This window comes from Cadophora gregata, assembly GCF_030347475.1.
Source record: "Cadophora gregata isolate MNR1 chromosome Unknown scaffold_10, whole genome shotgun sequence".
NCBI lineage: Eukaryota > Fungi > Ascomycota > Leotiomycetes > Helotiales > Ploettnerulaceae > Cadophora > Cadophora gregata.
In genome coordinates this window covers 2193817-2221671 of record NW_026695933.1, presented here as the reverse complement: position 1 = coordinate 2221671, position 27855 = coordinate 2193817, and the positions used below count along the sequence as shown (strand labels likewise).

The 27855-nt window shown below is 48.6% G+C and overlaps 13 protein-coding genes across 15 annotated transcripts; 9 read left to right on the top strand and 4 right to left on the bottom strand.

Annotated features, from left to right (window-relative positions):
* Positions 1 to 367: 367 nt before the first annotated feature.
* ONS95_002095 (uncharacterized protein) lies at positions 368 to 1490 on the bottom strand (the record flags this gene model as incomplete). The annotated part of the gene is made up of 2 exons (XM_058495331.1): positions 368 to 1323; positions 1370 to 1490. 2 exons carry the CDS (start codon positions 1488 to 1490, stop codon positions 368 to 370), a joined length of 1077 nt encoding a protein of 358 aa, XP_058355644.1.
* Positions 1491 to 1580: 90 nt separating this feature from the next.
* Positions 1581 to 2098, top strand: ONS95_002094 (uncharacterized protein; the record flags this gene model as incomplete). Its single annotated transcript, XM_058495330.1, has 2 exons — positions 1581 to 1753; positions 1786 to 2098. 2 exons carry the CDS (start codon positions 1581 to 1583, stop codon positions 2096 to 2098), a joined length of 486 nt encoding a protein of 161 aa, XP_058355643.1.
* A 30-nt stretch (positions 2099 to 2128) lies between these two features.
* ONS95_002093 (uncharacterized protein) lies at positions 2129 to 2957 on the top strand (the record flags this gene model as incomplete). Its single annotated transcript, XM_058495329.1, has 3 exons — positions 2129 to 2242; positions 2294 to 2579; positions 2626 to 2957. 3 exons carry the CDS (start codon positions 2129 to 2131, stop codon positions 2955 to 2957), a joined length of 732 nt encoding a protein of 243 aa, XP_058355642.1.
* A 1198-nt stretch (positions 2958 to 4155) lies between these two features.
* On the top strand, positions 4156 to 6907 carry ONS95_002092 (uncharacterized protein; the record flags this gene model as incomplete). The annotated part of the gene is made up of 5 exons (XM_058495328.1): positions 4156 to 4171; positions 4451 to 4546; positions 4594 to 6213; positions 6260 to 6492; positions 6584 to 6907. 5 exons carry the CDS (start codon positions 4156 to 4158, stop codon positions 6905 to 6907), a joined length of 2289 nt encoding a protein of 762 aa, XP_058355641.1.
* A 2106-nt stretch (positions 6908 to 9013) lies between these two features.
* On the top strand, positions 9014 to 12555 carry ONS95_002091 (uncharacterized protein). Its single transcript, XM_058495327.1, has 5 exons — positions 9014 to 9744; positions 9791 to 9991; positions 10039 to 11826; positions 11878 to 12046; positions 12101 to 12555. The coding sequence occupies exons 1-3, from the start codon at positions 9513 to 9515 to the stop codon at positions 11073 to 11075; spliced, it is 1470 nt and encodes a 489-aa protein (XP_058355640.1). The 5' UTR covers positions 9014 to 9512; the 3' UTR covers positions 11076 to 11826; positions 11878 to 12046; positions 12101 to 12555.
* On the top strand, positions 11731 to 14173 carry ONS95_002090 (uncharacterized protein; the record flags this gene model as incomplete). Its single annotated transcript, XM_058495326.1, has 5 exons — positions 11731 to 11826; positions 11878 to 12046; positions 12101 to 12313; positions 12360 to 12555; positions 12601 to 14173. 5 exons carry the CDS (start codon positions 11731 to 11733, stop codon positions 14171 to 14173), a joined length of 2247 nt encoding a protein of 748 aa, XP_058355639.1.
* A 413-nt stretch (positions 14174 to 14586) lies between these two features.
* Positions 14587 to 15342, bottom strand: ONS95_002089 (uncharacterized protein; the record flags this gene model as incomplete). Its single annotated transcript, XM_058495325.1, has 1 exon — positions 14587 to 15342. One exon carries the CDS (start codon positions 15340 to 15342, stop codon positions 14587 to 14589), a length of 756 nt encoding a protein of 251 aa, XP_058355638.1.
* Positions 15343 to 16979: 1637 nt separating this feature from the next.
* Positions 16980 to 18661, top strand: ONS95_002088 (uncharacterized protein; the record flags this gene model as incomplete). Its single annotated transcript, XM_058495324.1, has 5 exons — positions 16980 to 17233; positions 17278 to 17479; positions 17523 to 17700; positions 17744 to 18114; positions 18272 to 18661. The coding sequence occupies 5 exons, from the start codon at positions 16980 to 16982 to the stop codon at positions 18659 to 18661; spliced, it is 1395 nt and encodes a 464-aa protein (XP_058355637.1).
* An 86-nt stretch (positions 18662 to 18747) lies between these two features.
* Positions 18748 to 20862, bottom strand: MAP1 (Methionine aminopeptidase 1). Its single transcript, XM_058495323.1, has 4 exons — positions 20636 to 20862; positions 20144 to 20545; positions 19551 to 20097; positions 18748 to 19503 (listed from the first exon to the last, which is right to left on the bottom strand). Exons 1-4 carry the CDS (start codon positions 20774 to 20776, stop codon positions 19370 to 19372), a joined length of 1224 nt encoding a protein of 407 aa, XP_058355636.1. The 5' UTR covers positions 20777 to 20862; the 3' UTR covers positions 18748 to 19369.
* Positions 20863 to 21045: 183 nt separating this feature from the next.
* On the top strand, positions 21046 to 23145 carry SGF29 (SAGA HAT/Core module component). 3 transcript variants are annotated; one of them, XM_058495320.1, is made up of 3 exons: positions 21046 to 21215; positions 21425 to 22130; positions 22177 to 23145. In XM_058495320.1, the coding sequence occupies exons 2-3, from the start codon at positions 21932 to 21934 to the stop codon at positions 22935 to 22937; spliced, it is 960 nt and encodes a 319-aa protein (XP_058355633.1). In that variant the 5' UTR covers positions 21046 to 21215; positions 21425 to 21931; the 3' UTR covers positions 22938 to 23145. The 3 variants fall into 3 exon arrangements, with proteins under 3 accessions (XP_058355633.1, XP_058355635.1, XP_058355634.1); XM_058495322.1 differs by having other exon boundaries at positions 21425 to 23145; XM_058495321.1 differs by having other exon boundaries at positions 21046 to 22130.
* A 164-nt stretch (positions 23146 to 23309) lies between these two features.
* On the top strand, positions 23310 to 23642 carry ONS95_002085 (uncharacterized protein; the record flags this gene model as incomplete). The annotated part of the gene is made up of 1 exon (XM_058495319.1): positions 23310 to 23642. One exon carries the CDS (start codon positions 23310 to 23312, stop codon positions 23640 to 23642), a length of 333 nt encoding a protein of 110 aa, XP_058355632.1.
* Positions 23643 to 24340: 698 nt separating this feature from the next.
* On the top strand, positions 24341 to 25876 carry ONS95_002084 (uncharacterized protein; the record flags this gene model as incomplete). The annotated part of the gene is made up of 4 exons (XM_058495318.1): positions 24341 to 24532; positions 24579 to 25181; positions 25227 to 25588; positions 25639 to 25876. The coding sequence occupies 4 exons, from the start codon at positions 24341 to 24343 to the stop codon at positions 25874 to 25876; spliced, it is 1395 nt and encodes a 464-aa protein (XP_058355631.1).
* A 170-nt stretch (positions 25877 to 26046) lies between these two features.
* On the bottom strand, positions 26047 to 27281 carry ONS95_002083 (uncharacterized protein). The gene is made up of 3 exons (XM_058495317.1): positions 26818 to 27281; positions 26518 to 26754; positions 26047 to 26466 (listed from the first exon to the last, which is right to left on the bottom strand). Exons 1-3 carry the CDS (start codon positions 27194 to 27196, stop codon positions 26282 to 26284), a joined length of 801 nt encoding a protein of 266 aa, XP_058355630.1. The 5' UTR covers positions 27197 to 27281; the 3' UTR covers positions 26047 to 26281.
* Between the last annotated feature and the right edge of the window lie 574 nt (positions 27282 to 27855).

Below are 27855 nucleotides of genomic sequence, written 5' to 3'. Positions count from 1 at the left end.
GATATCTAATGAGTTTCCTTTCATGATACTGAATTGGACAGTTGCGGCAGATCCCGTCAATCCACTTGGTTGTGTTTGGCAACAGTTCGCGTCCACCAAGCAAGGGAGAGAAACTCGCTAATGTTTTTGTGATATTTCACAACACGTCTTTCTCACATCTCAAAAATAATACTGTTGAGACCACCCAATTGGCCATTCGGAATCAGCGCCGGGCTGGTGTGGTGAGTCTTTGAGAGCCATGGACCCGGTTTGCCCAATTTTAGGGTTTCAGGTACGCCATGAGATTGCCATGATATGCGTCCCTATGCAGACTTTTGAGGCTGAGATTGTTTCGCTGTCTAGACTGAAATGATTCAGAATCCATGGTTCAAGGATACTCATTCAATTTGAGCAACAGGTCCACCAATTCAGGAGACGTCTCAGCGGTCTCCGGAGACATTGCGATTGTCTCGAGATGCTTGTACATCGTAGGATCTGATGACGCGACCTTTTTAACCAGCGCTGCCAGGTAGTCCATAGTAGATTTGGTGAGCTCCGTAGTACTCATCATCTCGAGGAATTCCGCAAAGAAATCCATCAGGGTGATATGCATCAACATATCCTCTTCCTTGTTGACCATATCAACCGTAGCAAAGTAGAGTACACCTGGTTGACCAATTTCGTATGATTTCTCAACGTCAGGGAATTGCGAGCGGGTTATAGTCTGGAAGTCGAGGGTGGCGAGTCTTGGTAATACTCTCAACAGTCTTGCTTGCGCTAATGACTTTTGTCTCTCGTTAAGTTGGCCGTCGCTCGTTCCGGCCGTCGAAGAGCTGCATAGGGAGAAGAGAAGTTGATAGATTTCACGGTCTTGGAAAATTCGACGCCACAAGAGTCCCTGACCTGGTGGCATACCGGATGCAAGCTGTAGCCCATTCATCTTTGTATCTATTCCAGCAGAAGATCTACGATCACAGTCTACTTCGAGAAGATCACCTAGAACCTTTGTAGCCTTCTCTGCGACTCCGACGTCCGGTGTGCTGAGCCATGTCTGTAGAAAGTTCTCTACCAAAGCCTTCATGATCGACAGGATTGCGGTATCGCTGGGGCTGCGGGCTGCCTTTTCAATGACTGTTATGGCCAGAATGTTTGCGGATGGAGCGGGAGATCGTAGAGCTTGGATTAAGGCATCTTCAGAGGCCAAGGTGAGCGCCTGAGTAAATTGAATTGGTCGAAGGAGCTTGATGGCGAGGCTGGCGAGAATGGCGGGGTCTTGTTCGTATGTCAACAAGATTTGGGAGAGGTTCGGAAGCAGGCGCGGGATTAGAGGAGGAATATTGTAATCTGCCACGGGTTAGATCGCAGATAAACAAAGGGCAGAAGACCATACCAGTGAGTTGCAGTTCCACCTCGTCGAAAAGCTTCGCGTCTAGAGGGGTTTCTGGCGTGTCGACGACGTGTTGTAGGTGCCTCTCAAGCTCCTCAAGCCCCGTAATAGGGACGTCCTCCATGGCGATGGGTCGAAGACCGAGGATACGAGGACGGAGGTATGCGGACAAGATGTCAGAGTGTTGCAGTACTGCCGCAGCGATCAGTTCGAGATGGAGGCTGCAGATGCCAACGAGGCCGACAAGGCTGAAGTCCAAGATCAGAGTGAGTTGCAGGTCAGATCCACCTTGCTTTCTCCCAATGAGTCAGCCTGGCAGCTCAAGGACCAGGGCGATCAACACGATGCCTTTGTCAACGGCCGGAGTAACTGGCGACCTGTTCCTTTGTACGCTGGCCTCACTGTTCGACCCGATGAAGCTCGAGAGCGGGAATGGATTCCGGTGTTGTTGCCACCCTGCCAGCTCCACTGGTTGCGGCTCGAAGCGGCGGAGGCGGCCGCACAACCACCCCGCCAGCCCGCATACAGGAGCTCGATTTATTTTCTGACGCAGACCGAGAGAACATCGAGAGCAGAGACAACAACAACACCACATTTCAGTTCAACTTTGGAGGAGAGGACCAGAACGCGGAGGAGACCGATACTACCAGTCCCTGTGACACATTCATCTTCACAAGCACATCTGCAGACAGCACAGTTGGTCCCTCGAACAAGCCAGTTCATCCACCTTGAAAGCTCCCTAGCAAGGCGCAGAGAGAGAAAATGGCTGGACGAGGTCGTGGCCGCGGTGGATTCAATCCAGGTCAATTGAAGGGAGCAACATGGGAATATGATGCTGGCGCCGTTCTAGAGACCAAACCTTCAGAACTCTTCCCTGTACGCATCTGGAGACGCGGATGCATTTGATTATTGTTCTAACTTGCGCAGCCTCATCCAAACCTCAAGAAACCAGCCCATCTCACCGAGAAAGAGCGCCGAGAAATCAACAACTTTCGCAACCTCCAAGCCAGAATTCACCGTGGTCCCCTCTATACACAATCCACCAAGCGCAATTCCGATGCTCCCACTAAGATATTCAGCGAGGCGCAGTTTAATGCCCAATACGGCGGGAATGTAAAGGCAGATATGGATCCTTTCACTGGTGTTGAGACCTACTCCATGAGATATGCCCCGAAAAAGAATACTCTGCCCAAGCTCTCCGATGCTTCATTCGGTAAGTGGCTCGTATTAAGGTGCTGGACCATACTTATTTTCTGCAGATAAGACTCTTTTCCCCGAGGAACTCTGGGACACGCTGGAAGGCAAGTCTGGTATCGCGGTCAAGAAACACATCGATCGAGCTATGCAAAATAAAGCGCACATGATGGGTGCCAAAGGGGATGATAGTAAGGATAAAACCAAGATCTTGCTTGAGAAGATTGATGATGCGGTCGAGGGTGTTGATGATGAAAACGATGAAGAGGAGGATGAGGCGGCTGTTGATTCTGAGTTTGATGATGAGGATGGAGGTGACTATGATGCCGAGCAGTATTTCGATGGTGGAGAGGATGGTGATGACGATGATGGAGAGGATGGCGGTCAGGAGTACTGAAAGTGTTGGTAGGGCGATTATGTCTGATTTTTCTTGCGATTTAGCGAGGCGTTGGTGGAAATGGTTCGCCTCTACCTAAGAGTGTATGTCACTGATCGGATCCTTGGGTAATCAAGGTTGGGTATTCATGGATACCATGGAACATACTAAGGCTACATATTTTGTCAAAGCTTTCTGGCTCTGTTGGATGTTATATGGAGTTCATAAACAGAACAAAATTCCTAATACATGTGCATAGGATGTGAAGTTTTGATCTTCCGTAGTTACGGGAAGTTTCCCTATTGCCTTGCTTTCAAACGACTCCTATTCTCATAGCTAATTGTCTTACAGACCTTTCAATGAATCTGTGGAGATCATTTGTTATTTATCGTTCACTCAATGCTTCTACAAGCAATGCTACCGACCGACGATTCCTCAGCAATCCATTGCGAAAGGTTCACGAGTTCTGTTCACCCCCGAATCAGTTTTATCAGAAAGGTTTGAACAAGGCCAGGCAAGCTTTCACAGCAGTCTTGCGCAAATTATAAGTATATGATGTGCCAGTTACCCTGAAGAACGTTTTTTTTTTCTTTTCTTCAGGCTTTTCAAATGCCAAATAGACGTCACCTTTTCCTCCCAACTGCTTAGTTGTGTTCGATTCATGTTTTGCGCATGCTTGTTCTTTTCAGCGCAGCTGCTGCTCTTTGCAAGTCTATTTACAGCTCATATCGACATTCTCTGCCATGGAGAGAGCCATTGACAAGCAAAAACTGATAGCGTCTCCGCCAATCGCGATGCTCCAAAAATATAACCACCGACACGTCAAGTCCGAGCACACTGCACAGGCTCTGATCTGAGCTTAAAGGCTATTTCGACAACCACAAATCATCTTCAGGGCAGTAAAGCTATGTCGCCACATAGCGAGGATATCCTTCTCTTTCAAATTCTTGTCACAAACCCACATTTCTAAATGTCTTCCCGATTCGGTCGTTTTGGTGCAGTTCACATCGTTTGAATCGAACGGAATGTTGCGAGAAACCCCTCTCGTTTTGGCCATCCTTCCGCTAACCTGTCAAACTTCTCCGGCTTTCCCGTTCTAAGCATTGACAAATATGCCATGAGCTTGAGCTGGCATTAGCTTCCCAAACTCGTTCATGAACGATCAGCATGAATGACACCACGAGGCACGGTTACCAAGTTACACGAGGTCCATCCATACATGACTTCTCCAATAAGTAATATATTGCTCACCATTTCCGTTTGTTTTGCTTACCTTTTCCTGTCTGTTCTCCACTCTATCCTCGACGACTCGCTGGGCGAGAACGTCACTTTCTAGGTCGCTATGAGTAATGATACATCACCTATATTACAGACGTCCGGACGTCGTGTACAAATATGTTTGCAGCTGATTGTCATTTTAATACTTTCTCTTATTTCCATACTCGTCGTTCGCCTCACTACAGGCCGCGTTAATATCTCACCCTTCCAAGAATTGCTAATACTTAAATCTGAAGCGCCGCAACAAAGTTACCCCGATGTAGAGCCGCCTCGTCATCAGTTGACCGACACATTGGAGCTTTTACAAAATGTAATCAAGGATATTGAGAATGGTATGTTGTCCGACCCAGCCAAATTCAGAATGTGCTGATCATTCTAGATGCGTATAACCCAGAAGTCCGTAGTCTCCTGGACACAATCGAGACCAAAATTAAACCAAGACAAGACCCTACTTCACCAGCAGCCGTCACAAACAATCTCCTTCAAATCATCGTCGAGGCATCTCGCTACCTTGGCGTCGGCCTCGGAAATGGAACGATCCAAGGCCTCAAAATCAAAGCCGCGAATCTCCAACCCAACACAGCTGTCCTTCCACCTTCTGGCATCAACGCCAAAGCCGAAATGCTAGGAGAAGGCATTACAGCCGAACTGATCGGGTCTCTGAACTTAAATTCTTTCTTCCCAACCACCGACGACCAACGAAATCTCGCGGTCCGCTCCCTCTCACAAGGTCTAGGTAGTGGAGCAGCAGCAGGACTGAACCTCAAACCCATGGACGTCGCCGCATTCGATAAAACAGGCATCAACGGCATCGCAGGTAATCTTGGGCAAGGTCTCACATCCTCTTTTTTCGGTGGTGTCGATTTTCCCAAAGTCCTCGGCGCAGTGATGGGAGGCCTGATGGGACCAGAGGCCAACGTAGCAGCGCTCTCGTTCGCTCAAGGGCTGGGAAGTGGTGCGGCATCTGCTCTGCAACTGACGGATCGTCAAGCGGGAAATGTATCGTTCAGATCAGATGGCTTGAATGGCATAGCGGGGAATCTTGGCCAAGGTTTTACGACGTCGCTGCTGAATGGTGTGAGTCTCAATATGGTCATCTCCCAAGTCACAGGTAGGATTTCTGGCCAGACAGTCTTGAAAGCTGCGCTAGGTCTGGGCAGTGGACTTGGTGATGGGGCAGTGATTGGGCTGGACATCCAACCAGATAGTGCCGTGGCTGCTCCAGAAGCACCTGCAGATCCAGATGTTGCGGTTGTGCTCGAGATGTTTGGGAGGGGTCTGACTAGTTCGTTCCTGGCACATGACACGCTGTCTCAGCTCCTATCGAAGGCTACGGACAATATGTCGTTGGTATCTGGTTCGAAGAGAATTGCTCAAGTATTCACTATTGGGTTGGTTGATGGTGTACAGCAAAGTATCGAAAACGCAGGTGGAATCAGCAGGGTTTTTGGACTAAGTCCCGATCAGATGGTTGGTATGATGCCACTTCCGACATCGAGTACGTACAACGACACTGTCGGCGGCGTGGCTGTTGGGTTGGGAAATGGTCTGGGATTTGAATTTGCGAAAGGTCTTCTCCAGTCTCTGGGCAAGCCTGCTCTGGATTCAAACTCTGTACCCGCAGGTGTAGTGTCGAATTCTTCAACCGCAAGGGCCAAACGATCCCATGCGGTGCGAGCTGACCAAACTCCTATCAAACCCTCAAAATTTAACACCTTGACCACCAGCTCAGTACTCGATCCGTTTCTCCAGATGGGAGTTGACGCTTTATCCTGCGACGGCGTCGGTGGTGTATCATCAATCATCCATGCCTTACGAGGAAGTAAAGCATTCGAAGGAGACAGGTTCCGAAATTTTACTTCTGCTCTAGGTGCCCTTGCAAATCAGACATACACAATTGAGGATTCTGGGAATACTTACACCATCAATGTCGGGAAGCAGCTGCTCACTGTCAATGGAAATAGCCTGAAGAGACATATGGACCTGACGATTGCACATTGTAAGTGCTATCCAAATTGGGCCGCCTCGATAAGCTGACAAGTCAGATGTTTTCGCAGCCATCGTATACGCCCTCGCTATCCCTTTCATCCTCATTCTCAACTCGATTCGCAACCTTGGCACACTGACATGTTCTTCGATCCGCTATCCATTCCTTCTCAAGACCCAGAGATGGCAACTCCTCATAGGTCTCGCAGTCGGTTTCCCAGCTCTTCTCATAACCATTGTCTTGGGTATTCTTGGGGAAGGAAAACGCTCTCATTTCTATTCTGCTCATGCAGTGAGTTCTTACCTATCCTTTGTCCCACTCCACTACAGAGCTAAATCCACAATAAATCTGGCTGGAAGATTGACTGACCAAACCGAAACAGATCCTCGCTCTCCTTCTAACCCTCTCCACTATTGCCACCCTCCCACTGTTCCTCCTCCGCACTCATAACCCTCACCCACGTATTACTCTCGCTCACGCCCTCAACTTGACTCTTCTCTTCGCTCTTACACCCCTCACGATTCTAACCGGTTTTCTCGACCTCTCATCAATCTCCTCTTGTATATTTCAATTCCTGCCCCAAACCCTCTTCGTATTTTCTGGCTTCCTGTTTGCCGCACCGCTGGTTTTTGCCGTGAGTCTGATTGCCGTTGAGAGGGTTTGGAGGGAAGAGGGGAGGAGTTGTGGGAATGGTGAGGGAAGTTGATGGGGATAGAATGGGAGGAGGAGCAGGGATGAAGATGGAGAGACCCTTTCGATTGCTGGGAAGGTTGGATGGGAAGGAACATGATAGTATTTCGAAGCCTGCACCTGGGACTTCGGGAGCTGCTTGGATCTGATACAGATAATAATACCGGTGTCCACCATGGCTTGTAGTCGGCCATGATATAGGGCATCAGTTGAGGTCATGCCTGCGAACTGCAACTGCAGTCTTAACAAAATTCGGGATTCTCTCGCATCGTTGTGCCTATGTTGTGTGAGAGGTGTATGTTAGAAAAGCTGTAAATGAGAAATCCAGATGGGCTAACCCTCACCCTTTCCTCACTGCACTCGCTTGAGTTTGAGAAACACACCAGAACAAATAATTTTTAGTCATCTCCGCTTTCCAAGATTGTGAGGTCAAGTACGCTTTCCAAGTCGCATGTGAAGTATACCAGTCGCGATGCCTGTTGATGAGAAGATCCGAATGGCCTCAGTGGCCAGTCATTTGAGAGGTCAACAAAAAGCGACCAATTGAAGATCGGATAGCGGAAACATCTCACTTGCAAGATTTTGCCGAATTGTCAAGAGAATCCAAGACAGCTTGTACGTGCTGAGAAACTCCAAGCTGCCAAATTTCTCGTCAATGCTTCAATCCGTGTAAGAACTCTCAAGGCGGGGTAGTGCTGCTTGGGAGTAAGATGCTTATCATGTGACATTCAAAACATCACATCAAACCATCATCTAAAGACGCCATTCAGCAGCATCCACCTTCAACGGGGCACAACACTCACGTCAAACGGGGCGCCATTTCCCCTTCAATTTCCTGACCACTATCAACATTCTCGGCTCGCGTCCTGCGGATAACTTCGGCGCAAGACTTCTTGACATCCAACATTCTCTTGGCCACTCGCTTTTCTTACCAGACCTGGAAGGTTAAGTCGCCTCCGTACGAATCGAAGCTCACCTCACCCAACAAGCCACCATCCAGCCTCTCACGTCGTCGGACATTCAGACTGCGGGAGCGAAAAGCCATTGCGGGTGGTGCCAGCCTACACGCCCACACGGTCCCTCCCTTATCATCGAGTGGCGTATCCTTCCCTTCCAACAATCGATTCAAATCCCAGCGCTCGCGATGCATTCGGATTCAATACTCCACTCACACCGGGAATTTGGGATGGGTCGTGTGGGCAAAAAAAGTGGCGATCAAGTCGACTTCCATCGCGCTTGGCGCTTGGCTCGCTTCTTGGCCCGTGATATGGCCGTCCAATCCAGTCCCTGTCAATCTGCCGCTTCTCCCCTTTCTGATATCCGCTTCGGTTTCCAGAAGGCGCAGGATATCTTGGGATTTCTTGGTGTTTGTTCTCATTACCTCGTAGACTGGTACCACCTTCTGCTTTGGTTATCCGGTCTTCCCCAGATTATTCTGGGCAGTGGCGCGGTAGCGTGCATACTGTAGTTGCCGGTCCGAGGTAATCTGTGAGTTTTGGCTGGTCTGAGTTCTGGTGGGCAGGGTTACAGTGGTCTGTCAAGTCTGTCTTTGTTCATCCCAGCAGTCTGAGTTTCCTTATCTGCTGTTATGTCTTGCGGTGTGCAGTGTGCTGTATTCCCAATTCCTTAAATTTCTTACAAGTGTGCTGCAATACAAATAGTCTGCTGAAATGTGGCCAGGAAGTGTGGAAAGGTAGCGAAAGGTGTCATAGACGGAGATGGTGCCGTGTAGTGTCCCAGAATAATACCGTTGATGGAATGGCGAATTCCAGTAGGCGAGGATTAGCGACTGCTGCTGTGGGTCTGACAAGACTCGCCAGGCCTTCTAAGCTCCACGCCTAGGCCTGCGAACGCTCTCCACTCGCGACTCAAGACTCATTAAACAGAGTGCTAAGTACGAGTAAGCTCCGCCAATTTGGGAAGTTGACAAGACAATTCTGTGGACAAGAGGCTCGGCAGAGATAAGAGGTAGGTTAGAGAGGACGCCGAGACGGGCTTGGGATTGTTAGTGATCAAGATGGACGACCGTCGATCTAACCTGCGGGTTCAATGAAACCTTGTCCCCTCACCTGTTATATATTAGTCCACCACCCCCGACAAGTTTTACTGTTGAACACGCGGAATACTCACTCCAGTCGCTATTCACCATGAACGCTGCAAGTGGTCTCGAAACTATTGAGGCGGCCAAGGTCCACCAGCCTCCGGTCGTTGAACCCACCAAGGAGAGCCTCGAGCAGGTCGTTCGCGAAGAGGAATTCGAAATCCCAACCGAGGAGGAGCTGAGAACTCTTCGTCGTGTTTCCGGACAGATCCCATGGTCTGCATATACGATCGCCTTCGTAGAATTGTGTGAACGTTTCTCCTACTATGGAACGACCGCTGTTTGTAAGTGTCAATCACACTTCTGATGTCATGACCTAGCTAACATTCAACAGTCGTCAACTTTATCCAGCAACCTCTCCCGCCCGGAAGTAGCACCGGTGCTGGTAAGGAAGGACAATCTGGTGCCTTGGGTATGGGCCAACGTGCCTCTACTGGCCTGACTACTTTGTGAGTGTTTTGTGTTTGAAAAATTCGGGGCGTGACTGACCAGAAACAGCAACCAGTTTTGGGCCTACGTCATGCCCCTTCTCGGTGCCTACATGGCAGATCAGTACTGGGGTAGATTCAAGACGATTCAAATCGCCTGTGGTATCGCTCTCGTTGGCCACGTTATCCTAATTATCTCTGCTATTCCCCAAGTCATCACCAACCCGGATGGAGCCATTGCTTGTTTCGCTATCGGTATCGTCATTATGGGTATTGGTGTTGGAGGTTTCAAATCCAATATCAGTCCTTTGATTGCTGAGCAATGTACGTCAAGCTTATTCTGAAATTCCTGCAATACTGACTTTCAAAGGTACCGAGAATGTCATGAGAATCAAAACGACGGCTAAGGGCGAGCGAGTCATCATGGACCCCGCTGTTACCACTTCTCGTGTCTTTTTGTACTTCTACCTCATGATCAATGTTGGTTCTTTGACTGGATCCATCGGTATGGTTTATGCTGAAAAGTACATCGGTTTCTGGTTGTCATATTTGCTTCCAACGCTCATGCTGCGTAAGTCTCCCATGATTCTGACGACGAACGAATTCTAACAGCCCCAGTCCTCTGCCCCATGGTCATCTTCCTCTGCAAGAGCAGATACAAGCTCACCCCACCTCAAGGATCGACAATCGCGAAGGCTGCAAAATTGTGGTCGCTCGCCATGAAGCCGAAGTGGTCGATGAACCCTGTCACTCTCCGCAGGAACATCAAGGCTCCTGGATTTTGGGATGTCGCCAAACCGTCGCATCTCGGTGCTAACAAGCCAGCATGGATGACTTTCGACGATGCCTGGGTTGACGAGGTCCGCCGAGGTCTGATCGCCTGTAAGGTGTTCCTCTGGTACCCTCTGTACTGGCTTGCATACGGTCAAATGACCAATAACTTGACTTCCCAAGCGGCTACCATGAAGCTCGGTGGTGTCCCTAACGATATCGTATCCAACTTTAACCCCCTCTTCATTGTCATCCTCATCCCTGTTATGGACAAGGTCGTGTATCCAGCTTGCAGAAAGGCAGGTCTCCATTTCACGCCCATCAAGCGTATCGCCTGCGGCTTCTTCCTCGCATCCATGGCTATGGTCTCTGCAACTGTTACCCAATGGTACATTTACAAGCAGTCCCCTTGCGGCGGGAACAACGCCAACAGCTGCTACTTAGACGAGGCAGAGGAAGTAAAATGGCACTCCAACATCTCCGTCTGGGTACAGCTTCTGCCATACGGACTCATCGGTTTCTCCGAGATCATGGCATCGGTGACCTCGCTTGAGTATGCCTTTACCAAAGCCCCCGTTAACATGCGATCCTCGGTTACAGCCGTCTCGCTCTTCATGAACGCTCTCTCATCCGCTCTCGCTCAAGCACTCGTCGCCTTGGCCGAAGATCCTCTCCTGGTCTGGAACTACGGTGTCGTCGCAGTCGTCGCTTTCATCGGCGGTATCCTTTTCTGGCTCGATAACGCAAAGGTCGACTCCGAGGAGGATCAGATGAACTTGCTTCCTTCTGCGCAGTACAAGGCACGAGAGAATGTTTCTGACCCTGAGAGTGCGGAGGGAACTATGTATGAGAAGAATAGCACTGAGAAGCGACCTAGCGTGTAAGCGTTGGATGTGTTTGACAAGGATAGATGGAGAAGTTGTGTGGTAACTCGCTCTTTCGCCATGATTTAGTTAATGAAAAGTTGGAGAAAAACTCCTTACTCAATTGAGCTTTGTATTTCCCACTTCCTGTGATGTCTCTGAGAACAAGATGACTTCCACATTGAGAAAATAATGGACTTTGTCTTCTCCAGTTCAGGAGCAAAGGGAGAAGCCAAAACATATCACGTGAATAGCGTCATCCAAGCCACTTTTCCCGTCAAGCTCAATCTCACAACTTCTTTCTCTTCTTTCATCCTTGAAATGAGTCAGAATACACTTTAGCTGCATATCTCGCAGTATTATCTTCAACACTCATTGTCGCAACGTTCCACAAAAACCCAAACGATGAGTCAGGCCGAACAGGTTCGGCAACGGATGGCTCAGATCTGATTGATCGACGCGACATTGGTTGAATTGGGGTTCTTGATATCTTCATCTTTTAAACGGCAGCTTGCCACTTTCAATGCCTTATTAAGGTCACTCTTTCTTCTCCTATGTGTATATACATTCGCCAATCATTTTACCACCCTTCAAAGCCAGTTGCTATACCTGTTTAATCGTCAACAAAGCGACCAGCCAATTCCCCTCACTTCCCCCACCTGAATCCGATCATCACATGACCATGACTTCCACTACCGCAGAAGCAGCTACCACTATCCTGGTGTCATGTAAACAGACTCGCTTCCATATCGAGAACCCTGTATATCAAGAGGTGCAATCCCAACCCATCTGTTTAGCCGTGCTGCCAGCTGACGATCTCTAGCTTGACATCGAAGGCCTGAACATAACTGTCACCTCCGCTGGGCCAAAAGGAGCCAAGCCCAAAGGCAAAGCCCGAGCTGATGGTCTCGAAATCCTTGCTAATGCAAGCTTGAAACTAAAGGCTGGTGTACACTATGCATTGATTGGAAGAAATGGAACAGGAAAGTCAAGTGAGTGGACTCAGTTCAAGTTACCTGGAAGAACACAACTAATGCCTCCGCAAGCCATCTTGAAAGCTATTGCCGAGAAACTCATTCCAGGCATTCCCATTCAGACTAGAATTTCAATTCTGCAGCAGACTTCGAATGATGGGTCAGAAGAGGGTGAGGTCACCAATTCGTTGCAGAATATCAGGCTTGAAGGGAACCAGTTATCTGTTCTGGAAGCGGTGATCGATAGGGCGACTTCGAGGAGTGAGATTCAACGAGAGATTGATAGTGAGACACCACAACAACCGTCGAAGGATGATACTTACCATTTCAGTTCTGTCCAAAGCAATCGATACTCCGGAATCTGCTCTCTCTCCTTTACGAGCATTTCGTCGAGTCCAGCATGATCGATTGAAGAAGGAACTTTTTGAGCATGACAAAGATGCTCGCTTACGGAGTGGAACTAGAGGTATGGCGGCTAGGAAGGCTTTGATTGCTTTCGAGAAGAAAGTAGCGGAGTCTGAAGAACGGTAGGATTCATTTTGCTACTCCAAGCAGTATCTCATCAGTTGCAGTGTCAACCAAACAGATGAAGAAATCGACGAGGGCACAGTCAAGGAAGAAACCCATGCAGCAAGCGACCTTGTCGTCGAGCTTCAATCTCAAATCGAACCAGGACGAATCGCAGATATCGAAGTCAAGGCGAGGAGTATCCTCTCTGGTCTTGGATTTCCAAAAAGTAATCTGGAAAAGCCCGTTTCTACGTTGTCTGGAGGATGGAAAATGCGAACAAATCTGGCTAGCGTTCTGCTCCAACCTACCGATATTCTCATCCTCGATGAGCCCACCAATTTCCTCGATCTTCTCGGAATCATCTGGCTTCAAAAGTTCCTTGTCCAGCTTCGTGACTCTGGTCCCAATCCTCCATCGGTAGTTCTGGTTTCCCACGATCGAGACTTCATCAATACCGTCTGCCAAGAACTCATCATCCTTCGTGACCAAGACTTAACTTACTTCCGAGGTGATCTTACAGCATATGATCACTCAGTCCGAGATAAGAAGCTGTATCTCGGCCGCATGAAAGAAGCTCAAGACAAGCAGAAAGCACATATGCAGCAAACGATCCAGCAGAATATCAAGCAAGGAAAAGCAGCTGGCGATGAGAACAAGCTTCGTCAAGCCAAATCCCGGCAGAAGAAACTCGATAATAGAATGGGAATGGAGAAGAACGCAACAGGAGGCCGGTTTAAACTAAATCGAGATTTGGTCGGGTACCACCTCACAGCCAGAGCTGAAATCGACATCCCCGTGGACGAAAGAGGCGTCTCCATCCTCCTCCCACCAGCACCAGACCTCCGCTTCCCAGGCCCATTAGTCTCCCTCGAAAAAGTAACGTTCAGATATCCAATTCTCAAGAAATCTCAACCTCCACCACCAAACATCCTCCAAGAAGTCGACCTCACTATCCATATGGGTGATCGCGTCGGTATCGTCGGCCTCAACGGCTGCGGTAAATCAACTATCATCAAACTCCTCACCGACACCACTAAACCCACCAAAGGAACAGCAACACGACATGCCCGCCTCAGAATGGGATACTACTCCCAACACGCCGTCGAGGAGCTCCAAACTCTCGGCCGGACTACACCTGAACTCACAGCCCTCATTTTGCTCACCAAGGACGTCGAATCCGAACTGGACGAGGGCGAAATCCGCGGCTTGCTAGGGTCACTTGGCCTCCCTGGCCGAACGGCATCAGATGTCCCCCTGACAAAACTTTCAGGCGGCCAGCTCGTGCGCTTAGCACTCGCACGCCTCCTCTGGAAAAGCCCGCAACTTCTCGTCCTCGATGAAATTACCACGCATCTCGATTTCCACACTGTGACTGCGCTTGCTGATGCATTGAGTTCCTGGAATGGAGCTATTCTTGTGGTTAGCCATGATCGGTATTTGATCAGGAGGGTTGTGGAGGGGGAGAAGGATGAAGTGGGGAGTGACGAGGAGGATAGTGAGAGCGAGGATGATGGTGCGGCGGCGAGGAGGACGGTGTTTTTGTTGAAGGGGGGTGCGTTGAAGGTGCTTGAGAGGGGGGTCAGTGCCTTTGAGGAGAGTTTGGAGAAGAGAGTTGAAAAGTTGTTGTCTTCTTGAGCGGGGTGGAGTGTGGATGTCAAGCTCTTTTGAAGTGACTCAGTACCAGAGCATAAAAATGGTGCAGCTTGCTCATATGCTTAGGGACAGAAGCGAGCCTTGACATGAACATCCACGAGCATGGGCAGAATGCCGCTTCATGTTTTCTCACTGTAAGACGACTGCTCCAGAAAGCGAACACACTCTGTAGGCAGGAATGCAGGCCGAGTCTCTGTGGCCACTGGTTGAAGCCGATCATTGACCTCGCAACAACCAATGTATCATCAGCTCAAGTCAATGTCATTCATTGAGCCCAAAATCATGCTCTAGATCATCGTTCATAACTTCCGTTTTGAATCCCTAGTACATACAAACGAAAGAGATTGCATTTCATCTCGTTCCCCAAACGCCTAGCCCATGTACCATCACAAATCCTACATATTCTCCCTGAACATCGACCTCCTCTCCGTCGGACTATCGATACTATCCTGCGTCTTATGTCCCTTCGAGCTATTCCCCACCCCGGTATCAATCGGTCTCGGACTGACTCCTCTCAAACTGGAATTACTCGGCAGCTCTGCCGCATCATCAAACGGGTTCTGTGCAGGAGGCGGCATCGGTTTCCTCCCCATCTCCTCATCATACCGTCTATCCAGCCCCGCCTGACTTCCCCCAATATACGGCTCCGGCTCTCTACTCAGACTCCTCCCTCTGCTTGCCTCTCCATATCCAGCCCCGGCTCCAGGCGCAAGTCCCCCAGCTCCTCGATCATTGTGTAGTCCTAACTCCTGCTCCTCATAATAACCCCCAGGCCCATACGCATCTGCTTCCGTTCCAACCCGCGCATCCCACGCATCATCCGGATCCAGCGGTCCAAACCCGCGATTGCTTGCTCTCCCTCTAACATTACTGCTCAAAGGTTCCTCGTACGCTCCGCCTGCAGACCGGTTGCCGCGATTGCGGAATCCTTTCACTTTGCTATTGACCCAGCCGAGAACGCCTCCTTGGGACGAGCTGGACCCGTAATGCGAGGAGCTGCTGTGGAAAGGGTTATAGGAGGAGAGGGTCGGTTGAGGGAGCCCGAGTCGCCGCGCTCGTAGGTGAGTGTAGATTACCCAGGCGATACAACTGCCGATTAGAACGAAGGCGACGATGATGAAGAAGGCGCCGAGGCCTGAGATGTGTGCCATTGCTGGTCAGTCTGTGGGTGGGTTGATGGGACGTTGGGAGGTGATGTTGGTATGTATGAGAGGTGTTGGCGATTGGTCGCCGTGGATAGTTGTTGACCTTACAGGTTTCGTTGCGTGATATGATTGTTTGTTCGTGCTTGCGGACCTAGGACTTGGTCTCGTGGTGAAGTAAACGTCAAGGTCATCGAGTTCGAGACCTGACGAGGGAGTTGGAACTTGGATGTTGAGGCTGGACTTACCCTGCCTGCCTGCCATGATTACGAGGTCTCCACTTGACGCCATTGAGCCAATAAAGATCCGAGCGATGTGGTGGGCACAATCACGTGAGCAGACCACCACTTTATCTGCTTCACGTTCATCATCTTGGAGTTATCATTAACGTAAGGAGAACGACAAAGCGACAACTTGTCAAATCGTGCCAATTGAGTCAATGTAACCATTTGCATGAATGATGCCGTGGAAATTGCAGAGTTGTATGCTCTAGTGCATCTTCATGCAGCTGCCAGTAGGATCGAATTAAACAGAGCTTGCATGGTCTGATTTTTTGTATCAGGGGTATTTATCTGGGGGGATTTCTACTATGCTCCTACATTGTGGCGATCTCTTCACTCCCATATCTTGCAAGGCGAGGTAGAGTGGCTGAAGTGAGGGAGGAGTTGGCCAGTTGGACTTCCAGCGAATGAGAGCATCAACTACAGTAAACAGTCCATTGGTGGGCATGGATTCCAGTATCCCTTTTATTGGCGAGATGTTTGTTTGTTAAGATAGTGCAGCCGTTTGGACGGAAGATCTGGCTCTCACCAGAAGTTGGAACTGTCCGCAAATGAGTTTTAAACTGGATCAGTGTCTCCTTGAACCGTTATCCGTGTCATTGTCTCCCTTACTTGTGTTGCTTACACCTGCTAGGGTTCATGTTGGGTGACCATATGACCTTGATAGTACGAAGCCTTGCGATACACTGTCATCAGTTCGGATCACGTCTTTGAAAATCTGTTCAGATAGTTGCTGTACTCAAGAGAGACGGTTCAGCAACCTAGATCTTCATATTCCTATCATCAAATTTTCAATCACATTCATTATTCGAAATTTATAACGTTTTTCCCTTTCCACATTTTCAGGGTATCCTGAGAGATTGGTAGGTAGCACAGATCATGCAAATAAATGCATTCCCCCACCTACCCCTCTTATCTTCCCCTACCTTTCCGACCAACAAATGCAAGCAATCGACAACAGATCTAACCTTCCATGCAGGTCACCGTTACCACAAACAGTTCAATAGGCTTCGCAAAGCGATCTGTGCTAACGAAGGTCAACTTGAGCCGACTCGAACCTTAAACGGCTGGAATTATTGGGAGCAATACCAGAGAGTGAACAGTTTAGTCGAGCTGCATCAGTTCGGGCAATATGAGGTTGCTTGTCGATACGGCAAGGCATGCAGGTCCGCGTGCTCAGCACGTTGGCTGGACTGTATCCCTGATCCACAACTGACTTCAATAGGAATGGATTAGAATAGATGCTGAGAAGAGGTAGGATAGACTGGATTGATAAAGCCCTCAGCCTTTGTGGGCCCTCAGCCATTTGTGCACCGGCCTCGTTTGCTCTTGAAGGTCCGTCCAAACTCGATAGAGTATATCGTCATGGGCCTCACACGTACTCAAGTCGCCACTCTCATCGCGATTGAACGCTCCACGGCATCTGTCTCCGTGGTAGCGACTCTCATCTTGATCAGCACGTTCATCTTCATTAAAGAATTTCGAACACTCTCCAATACTCTCATCTTCTACGCTTCATTCGCCAATCTCTTCGCAAATGTAGCCGCTCTCATCGGTGGTTCAGCACTTGGAAATGTCGATGGCGCGCTTTGCCAATTCCAAGGATTCCTGCTCGAGATGTGAGTCGTGCGTGCCGTCTGAGGAAAGAGACTTACTTCATCAGGTTCATGCAATCCGATCCACTCTGGTCTTGTGCTATGGCAGTCAATGTGTACCTTGTCTTTTTCAACAGGTACGATGCAACGAGACTGAAGAAATTATATTTCTACTACGGGATCATATGCTACGGACTTCCTTTCATCCCCGCGATGTTCTGTCTCTTCTACAAAACGAAAAAGAAAGGAAAGATGTATGGAAATGCCACTGTAGGTCGAGCACTCGTATTTCAGGCTGTTCTAACGATCATAGCTCTGGTGCTGGATAGACACCCAATGGGCAGCAGTTCGTATCTATTCGTATTATGCACCAATCTGGCTAGCCATCCTCACAACATTCGTCATATATGTTCGCGTGGGCGTCGAAATATTCCACAAGAGATCCGAGCTGCAGAACGTAGTGAATAATACAAGTTCCTCTACAACAATGGGTATGTCTACCTCCTTTATCTGAAATCCACCTAACAATCAAAGTCTCTTCAGAAAGAGCCAAGAAACCTCCGAATCTCCCTCCATTGGAACCTTTCTCTGGTCTCCGCACTACCGATATCAAAGTAACCAGCGATGCATGCAGTCAATATACACCCGCACAAGTATGTTCGCTCTCTCCAACCCCATCGATCGCAACACGCCACGAAAAGCGTCCAAGTGATCCGGATCTCTACAGAATAAGCATTTCCTCTCCACCACTTCCATCGACAACGTTCTCGCAATTCAGCCGGCTTCCACCTATCCCAGTACACCACACCACTTCGAATATGCCATACCAGATTCCGGATACTATGCATAAACGCCCTTCTTCGACGGACAAGATCAAATGGGCCTATACGCGTTGCGCACTCTTGGTACGTCCTTCCTCTCAATTATCTCCTTAATCTCCACAATCCTGGCGGTTCAAACCAAGATGTACCGAAACAGACATCTCAAAAAACCATATCCTGTTCCTGTCTCTTAACGTTCTTGTTGCCATACCCAACACTAACCTCACACCCTTTAATTCAGTTCGCTATCTCCATCCTCATAACCTGGGTTCCCGCCTCTGTCAACCGCGTCTACGGCCTGCGCTACCCCACTCGCCCCTCTTTCGCACTCAATATCGGCTCAGCAATCGTGCTACCCTTGCAAGGATTCTGGAATACAGTCATCTACTTCTGGACGAGTTGGGGCGTTTGTAAGACTTGGTGGAGGGGTATGAGACAGAGGAGGAGCCGGATGGGAAGGAGGAGGGGGAGGGGAAAGACGAGGGTAAAGGCGAGAGTCATTGATATTGTGCATCTTGGAGGGAGGAGAGTTGGTGATGAGGAGGGGGGGATAGAGATGGAGAGGAGGGGGGAGAGTACGATGGAGTTGAGTGGGAGGAGGAGTTTGGGGAGTATGGGAGACTCGTTTTGAATCTTTGGAATTTGATTCTGCCTGTCATTCGAATAATGATGAGGAATTGGAGAACCTGGAACTGTAGCGGAAATAAATAAATTTATATCTTATTCATTTTACCTTTCCCTATGTCAAAGAAATCTGCCTTCACACAAACACGCTGAACTTATATCCCTTGCTTAGCGTTCCAAGCAGGAGATGGGCAAAGAAACGAAGGTCATCGCTGAAGCTGCTCCCAAGAATCCAAATACCTATCGAGATCTATTTCCGCGCTGGCCCCTTTGCCTGAGGCGTGTCGAATATACACGCAACCCACACAGAAATATCTGGATGGTGCCTCGCCCGCCAATGAATTCCATGTCCCCTTCGCCTTGCTAATGTGAAGATCGAATATGGCAGGTTGAACGAGTTGGTTCATTTCCACTATGGTAGGCAACTCGTGTTATGAGATCCATAACGACTCCAAAGCCGAATCCAAACCCATACTCCTATTCTCAGAATTCCGCACGACGAACAATACTTACTCACCTCACCACTTGGCGAAGAAGCAAGACAACAACGACTGCAGAGAACCGGGCTCAGCACCGATGCATAGCCAGATCCGCTGGGAAGGAGACGATGAAGATCAGCTTAGATACGTGCATAGATTTTAGGTCATGCAGATAATCTCATATTATACAATACTTCATCCTGCTCTACCTGCTCGTAACCTAGCTCAACAAGGTATCATTCTGCAGGCTTAACCTTGTCCCCATCCGTTGCCACTTCTAATACTGGCATAGAAATCGGTCCTCCAGGAGAATTTGGCAGTCTTGCTGTTAAGACCTCTACTCCATCAGCTGTCACTAACAACGTATGCTCTGCGCAAAGTTAGTAGTGAAAGAACAAGTGGCCCAAGTAAACATACCAAACTGAGCCGTCCTCTTTCCATCCTGTGTCACACTAGTCCAGTCATCTGGCCAAGTTTTGTCTCTATATGTGCCTAGTGCAACCATAGGTTCAATAGTAAAGCACATGCCCTCCTTTGCTGCACCTACAGCCTTATTCTTTGCATAATGTGGAATATTTGGCGAGCAGTGGAACAGGCTGTTGATGCCGTGCCCACAGTATGTCCGGATGACACTACACTTTTTCGACTTGCAGTGTTTCTCGATGATGTTTCCATACTCTCGGAAGAGCCCTCCAGGCTTAACAGCCTTGATTGCCTCGTCCAATGCCTCGCGCGAAGCTTCTACCACTCGAACATTGTCTGGATCTGACCGTGCCTTATCACCAATGTAGTATGTCTCGTTCAGATCGCCGTGATATCCACCGTGGTATAATGTAACGTCGATATTTAGAATATCTCCATCCACTAGTACGCGCTGGTCGGGAATGCCGTGGCAGATAACTTCGTTGACGGATGTACAGACGGATTTCGGGAAGTGGCCGTAGTTCAGTGGTGAAGGATATGACTATCGTAGTTAGTAAGCTACTACCTGCCAGGCTTGAGATTCTTACATTTCTCTCCAAACAAGCATTATGCACAATCTCATCGATATAGTCCGTGGTCACACCAGGTACCGCTGCCGCGGCCGCGATATCCAGTACCTCTCTTGCCAGCCTACAAACCTTCCGCATCCCCTCCTGCCCGGCCTTGTCTAAAATCTCAATCTTTGTCCGCCCAGGAAACGTTTGCTCGCTGTGTGGAATTCCATCTTTCCAGTAATCGGGATGTTGAATGCTTTTAGGGACTTTGCGACGCTCGGAGAGAGGGTAGACTGGTCGTAGAGGGCCGGTGTAGGGGAAGGTTGGAAAGGGATCGTAGGTGCCTGTGTCTGGATCGGGTTCAGAGACAACTTTCGGGGTTATGAAATTACTGAGGAAGTTACCCTTGGATTTGTGGAGGACTTTGTGAGTGCTCTGCGATTGGGTTAGCTCTTTTTTTTTCTGGCGAACAGATTGCTATATTGCGAGAAGGCTGAGATGAAACAGTTCAGGGAGGACACATACCCAACTCTTCTTAAAGCAGTCTTGCGAACAGAAGAAGCTGTCTTTGATATTTAGTTTAAGGCACGTAGGACATTGTAAAGTGCCAGCATCATTGTCGCAATCAAGGCCGATACACTTGCGTGTTAGTGCTTCAGAGCCCATATTTGCGATGCAGCTTCAGCAGAGCCTTGGAGGAAGCTTCACAGTGGTAGAAGGATGATTTGTAGGAATGAAGTTATTCCTAAAAGTTGAACGTTGGCGGGGCAAAAGTTAGTAGGGGAATTTTGTCAGCCTCGTAAAGGTAGCGCACGTGCCGGCGGCCGGACCCCTGAAATACCTCCTACTGTAAGTGACCTTTGGAGCGGATTAACTATCTACCGACCCTAGTCGTCACTGTCCGTCCCACTACACGATCGTTCACTGTACTGTGGAGTAAGGCTGAGCTTCCATTTCATCGGCCTCACGACGTCCAAGCCATCTATCTCTACTGGCTCCTCGCCTTGCATTGTATCGCATCACACCCCTTCATTCGTGTTATCGTCGCTCGTAGAAAGAACCACCTAGGACAAAATACAACATAATATAAAGGTAAGAGCAACTGGTAAGTAGCATGCGCCTACCTACTTTCCTTCCTTTCCTAGTACAAAACACGACAAGATAAGACAAGTCATGGACTATCGTCGCGTTTCGATAAGGTCCCTCGAGGAATGCCACACTACACGGGCCGAAATTGCTACTCTATACTGCTTTTCCCTTTAGTTTTGCTACTGTATAATTGCTACAGCTTATCTAGGTACTAACATGTCGAAGAAGGAGCTCACCAGCCTTAACCGAGGAGCCGACGACGACGGACTGGAGAAACTCTTACAAGGCGCACAAGGACTACAACGTGGTGATCGGAGAAGCAGAGCCTCTGCGTCAGGTTCGGGGACGCAGCGATCGCCTGTGTCGAGCGCGAGCGCGAGTGCGAGTCCACAAACACCAGCGAGGGAAATCCAGCGATTATCTTCTGTCAATCAATCGCCGAGCACACCCAGTCGTCCAGCAGGAAGAAGCTCACGAGCATCAACCTCTACTGCGAATCGTTATCAGCAGACACTAAGCCGCTCAGCGAATTCACACTCTCAAGGGCAAGTCTCTAGCCCAAACCATTCCCGGCCATTACCCAGTCAGCCAGCGAGCTCTAGCTCCCACCTACCGGTTCATACGCCGCTCGGTACCTTCCCACACACATCGAACGATTCAGCGGCATATCTTTCAAACAGCTCAACTTCATCAAACACACCCAATCTAACAACCCGGAGCCGGGACAAAACTATGTCAGCACGGCGAGGTGCGGCTCGGAATGGGACACGAGGAGGGTCAGACGATAATGTTATCAATCGGCAAGATATAGCTGAGGAAATTCGAAGGCATGTGAACATTGTTGCGGAGGCCGAAAGGAAAGCCAAGTCCCTCAAAGATAAGATTATCGTTCAAGAGCAACATATGAGAAAGAAGAAAGAAGATGGAATAGGTATGGATGCAGTTGTTGTTGCTACCACAGGATACTGAATCTATAGGCATTTCAATCTCGGATCACCATGAACTAGAAGCTCTGTATCGTGAGTCGGTCAAGATAGCCGAGGAGCAGAAGGTCAGAGGATCAGATGAATCAATACTGACACGACTGGGATTGCTGGCTGATGTACAAAGAAGGGCTGAGCAGGAGGAGGAGAGGGTATTATCAGCACGGAATTCTACTTCTAGAAATTCTGGGATTGATTTTGATGGGCCATCTGATTCTCCAGTTCCATCACCAGCAGATAACCGACATGTTCGTAAGATCGGTGGTTCGAGGACGAGCAGCCAACCTCCTAGAAGCAACACAGATAAGCTGGATGGGACAGCATCTGAAGCCAGTGAACGTGCAAGTAAGCCCAAGATCATGTACTCTTTAAAAGAGGAGGTTGCATTCAAGAGGAAGCTCCCTGGTGGCAAGCCAGAAGACCAGGACTGGATTCAAGGCGAAGTCGTACGAGTCATTGGGGAGGGAAAAAGTCGAAGATACGATGTGAAGGACATTGACCCTGATGCGGTTGAAGGGAACAACATCTACAAGTCCTCCGCATCTCAGATGGTACCTATACCACCAGAGGGTACACCTTTAGGAGATTATGAGCCTGGTAAGCAGGTGCTGGCTCTGTATCCCGCAGCAACGACTTTTTACCGTGCTCAAGTTAAGTCTATGGTTGATGGAGGCACAAGAGTTCTTGTACTGTTCGAGGAAGAAGATGTTGAGAAGTCAATCGCTCGGCGTTTTGTCCTAGACCATAGGGGGTGAAATTACAGAATATTCGACTGCATTAGCGAGTACCCTCACAAAATTGAATTCTGTCATGATGGGCCTTTTGCTGTCCTATCCTTGGCTACTGATTAATAGATTCTGCACAAATTCCCACACCACGTAAGTGGACAATCAGTATCTTTGATAAGCCGTATGCAGATACAATGACGGTGTTGATGATAATTCTGCGTCGGGGAATCTCGGGGGAATCTCGCGAAGTCGCGCTGGAATCACGTGCTTGCCCTTGTGTTGACCATCTTGTTCATTGATCAAAAGATATATAGAGAGCCGCATATCCGCTTCACAAAGGGTAAATTCATCACTTAACCGTCCAAAAAACCCCAAATTTCAAGTTACCTCATCACTTCAATGTTGGCCCACCTGAAAACATTCTGGAAAGTCATTTCAACAGGCTGGGTAGTTGAGTACCCGGAACGTGGCCAGCCGCCGAGGGATTTCTTCGATCGGAAGGACAGGAGGCCTATATATTCAGACTCCTTGCCAAAATATGGGGACATGTGGTCTTATCGTAGACAATGTCAAACGGACGAGGAAGACGGGAGCGAGGAGGGGGATGTCGATGGGAGGCGAGATAAGGCGTATCCTGGACGGGGACAGTGTGTAGAGGAAGAGGTATGGGAGGATGCGGTATTGAGGTGGAGCGATCAGATTAGGTTGAAGGTTGAGAAAGAAAGAAAATGAATGGTGCTATTTTTGAGAACAATTTGGGATGTGTTTCGACACATTTGAAATTTTAGGCACGGTACGCTTGAATGTGTGGGCCAGAAACGTTGTACATGCCGACATTTCATCATGTAAAAAAGGTGTTGAGGGATTCATCTGCATCATTGTAGTATTTGAGTCGCGTGTTGTGACCGGCTTTCCGTTTGCCATGGTCATTTTCGGCATCCTTGGAAGGGTGTACCAGACCCGGCGCCCAGGCCAGAAAACTGCACTGCAGCTCATCCATTCATCACTCTCTGTGAAGGCAGTAAATGCAATTCCATGTTTATACTACAGCACATTGTGTGTATCAAGGACCGAGAAACCAACTTCCGAACTTTCACGTGACCAAAACAAATAACCGAGAGGAAAAGGGGGCAGGTTCGGGACTCGGTAAACCTGCATTGTCCGAACTTGATGTAACAATGGAAGTTGATCAATTGTTTGCCATGTGGTGCAAGTTTGACGTTCTTTCAGAACAAGGAGTGCATGAAGACATGAAGTGTACGAGATTTGATTAATTCTGGAGCATGTAGTCAGCACTAAGCATCTCGCACTTTGCGGACATCATCTCGGGGTCCACACCACCGCGCGATGAGCTATAAAAGTCAACTAAAACCCTGAAAATACTCTCAGATCATCATAACTATTACTGATCTCTTCTAAACGTAAACAGTATGTCTTCTGAACACAACAACGCAGTCGAAGTGGCACAGATCCTCGATTCGTCACTTTCTAGCAGGGCCAGGGTCGCTACTGATGCCTCATCAGCGGATTTCAAAAAATTGTTGATCAGATGGAGCGACGTAAATATTCAAGTGCCGTCTGCAATCATCCAACCTAATTGCGAGGAGGACATCATTCAGATCGTGGGTCAAGAGATCTTCGTCTGATCTTCAAGCTGATGTGAATCAGGTCAAACATGCAGTCAAACACAACATCCCTTTCATCGCGAAAGGCGGTGGCCACAGCAATTGGTCAACAATTGGATCTGGGGGTTGGATCATCGATTTATCACTTCTTCGATCGCTCAATATCAACACCAGCGCTCAGACTGCCACAATCCAGGCAGGTGTTCTCACAAAATCCATCAACGAAGCTGTCACCCACGCCGGATTCATGATTCACACTGCTAATGCGGCAAACGTGGGTCATATTGGCTTCCTACTTGGTGGAGGATCCTCTGTATTGCTGGGTATGCACGGTCTGGCTATTGATGCTTTGATCAGTGCTCGCGTCGTAACTTCCACTGGACGAGTCGTCACTGCCTCAGCAAGTGAAAACGTGGATCTATTCTGGGCACTGAAAGGTGCTGGGCAGTACTTAGGAATCGTGTCGGAAGTCACTGTTAAGATCTTCCCCAAGACAACCGGTATTATTTCCTGGGCTTGTATTTTTGGACCTCATCAGGTGAAGGAAGTCTCAAAAGCTTTGAAAGAGGTGATTGATGCTGGTGATGAGAAATCATTCGGAATGGCCATGATTACCCTTCCACCAGCTCTACCTGGTTCAACAAATGTCAGTGGTGCTACTTGACCTGAAATTCTATGCTAACTGCTGTAGCCTGTAATCGTCGTCAGCATCACCCATTTCCGTTCCGAGGCGGAAGCCGAAAAGATCATGCAGCTCCTAACGAGCATCAATCCTGTGGCGCAAATGAAGAGAGCAATCGAATTCTCCAACCTCACTGACTCAGCTGACAAGATCGATAAGAAAGGAGGATTCAAATCCAATATCTCATGCGGCTTGAAGACATTCGAGCCAGAAGTCCTTCAGAATGCCCTTGCCTCTTGGACTGGACTTGTGGATGGGCATCCTGACGCTGCATCGACTTTCTTCATGTTTATCTGGGCCTCGAAAGAGGGAATGGAGAAATTCGGAGACGAAAGCTCCGCTTACAGCCACAGGGATATTGGAAGCTGGTGGTACGTATCATACACTATCAATGAGAATATCTCGGCTCACGGAATGTTAGTTTCTTATGGCCTTCATCAATTACAGAGCAGTCTTTCGGGGCTGCGGTGCAAGTTTCAGAAGAGTTTGTAGCCTCGATTCAAACTGGCCAGGAAGAGCTAGACAAAGCAATCTTTCCAAATCATTCGCGAGAGAAAAGTGTCGAGCAGAGATATCGTGGCGAGAAGACGAGAAGAAAGCTGGGAGAAGTGAAGAGAATTTGGGATCCAGAGGGGAGATTTACAAGTCAGTTTCTCTAGTCGGAAGAGAGCTGTTCTGAAGGATGTCCTCATCGTATCTCTTGACTCTACTTAATATTTTTGTACATATTTCCAACATAGTTCTAGGCTTTCCCACACGATCACTCCATAGAAAAAGTATCTAGATGGCTTCATTGTATTGCAAAACAGTCACTTACAAAGACGTGACTGCACAATATTTAAGCTAATGAACATGGTAATGACTGTGATACATAACTAATTTCGCAATTGCACGATGCAAGAACTAATAGACAAAGTAAGGACTGTACTGGATCAAAACAAGAACAAACTGATACCGAATAAAATGGGGCAGAGGGACATCCAAAAATTAACGATCAAAGAAACAAGGGAAAGAAAGCAAACATGATCAGCATTATCTTTTGTGTCCTCAAACAGCGGACCCTCTCAGAACCCCCAATAGATAGCCTGGCACTTCCATCCGTCAACCTCGTAAAGCACCGCTTGGGTATCCTTGTACAAATTGAAAGCCACGAACGTGTTGTCCGCGACTCCAACCCGAGTGAAATTTGCTTTGGCTTGAGCATCATTGATGATACTCCAGCGGAAGCGCGTACCGTTGCCGAAAGTTACTTATGCCGAATCAGTATCACAATCTATAAGGTGGAAATGTAGTGATGTACCTGTTCCAGTCTGCTCCCAATTTGTGAAGCTGCCTTTGGTCACATCAACATAGTCATCTGGTATTTGCCCAAAATTCCCTCCATTACGAAGGTTTCTGTAGTAAGCGACGCCGCTTGAAATTTCCTGTCCACGCCTACAGTTGACCAAGTAAATGCCATCTGGGTGCAACCGGACTGGATTTGCAGCAGGTGGTGGTGGAGTTGGCTCTGGTGGAGAGGGGATCGGAGGGATTTGACCTGTTTTTGGTCTCAGTATTGCCTGTGATCACGAATAGTTTCAGGATTAAGTAGACCACTTACTTGGAACTTTGCTGAAGTGCACACGGTTGGCGCCTTCGCGAGTATATCTTCCCGAGAAACACCAGTTGATGAAGCCTCCGTCGCCTTCCAGAGTGAAGGTGCCAGACTCAAAGACATAGATTTCGTAGCCTACTGTTCGCGGCGGGGTAATTGGCAGCTCCTTGTGGTCGTGGTGCTCGTTGACAAGATTGCGACTGTGTTTCGGGTGGACAATCAGAACATTGTAGGCCGGGTAGCGGAGACGGAGCGCTTCCACGGTAGTTTGGGTGAATTTCTCCTGCTTTGCATGTTCTGCATCGTTGATTGCGTTGACACCCTTGATGATGGCACCGATTATTGGCCCAAGGACAGCTCCAAATGCGGGAATTGGGATAGACATATTTGGCAATTTCTTATGGAATGATTATTGATTGAAGTACTGAAACGATGTTGGGATGATAGTGACGAAATGGAAACTGAAGGTGGTTCTTCAGCTCTTTTTATAATGGATACATACATCCATAACGGGGAAACTGCGCGTTGCCAGCTGAACTATTGATGTCTACACAACAGTCATGAAGTGAATCACATGCCCAGTTCTGTGAATAAGATATTCAGTGAGTTACATGGGACCGTTCTCTGAGTCGAGGCAAAGGTGGATCGCTTAGTAGTGAGCACTCAAGGTTCCTGCCATCCAACATTAGATGCTGACTGCCCCGCAAGGCCACCATGTACGGATCAATATTGAATTTCTCTGGGCATGCTGACATACATACCAGAAGCACTGCCTGATGACACTCTGGATCACATCATGTCTCCCGCAATGGTAGCAATGGCCAAGTCCGGAGGCCTAAGCCAACCTTGGCAGAGCTTTTCGACGGGCAAACTACGCCTTGTTATCGGCGAAGTTTTCACGAGTGGAAGCAGAGTATCCTAATCTAATGGCATATGACCCACTGTGGTTTTGTAAGTCCAACGCCCTGTTAATTCCGGGTCCTGAAATGGAAGTCGGTGTTTTTATGCTGAGAAACACAACCTTGGGTCTAATTCTTATCCACC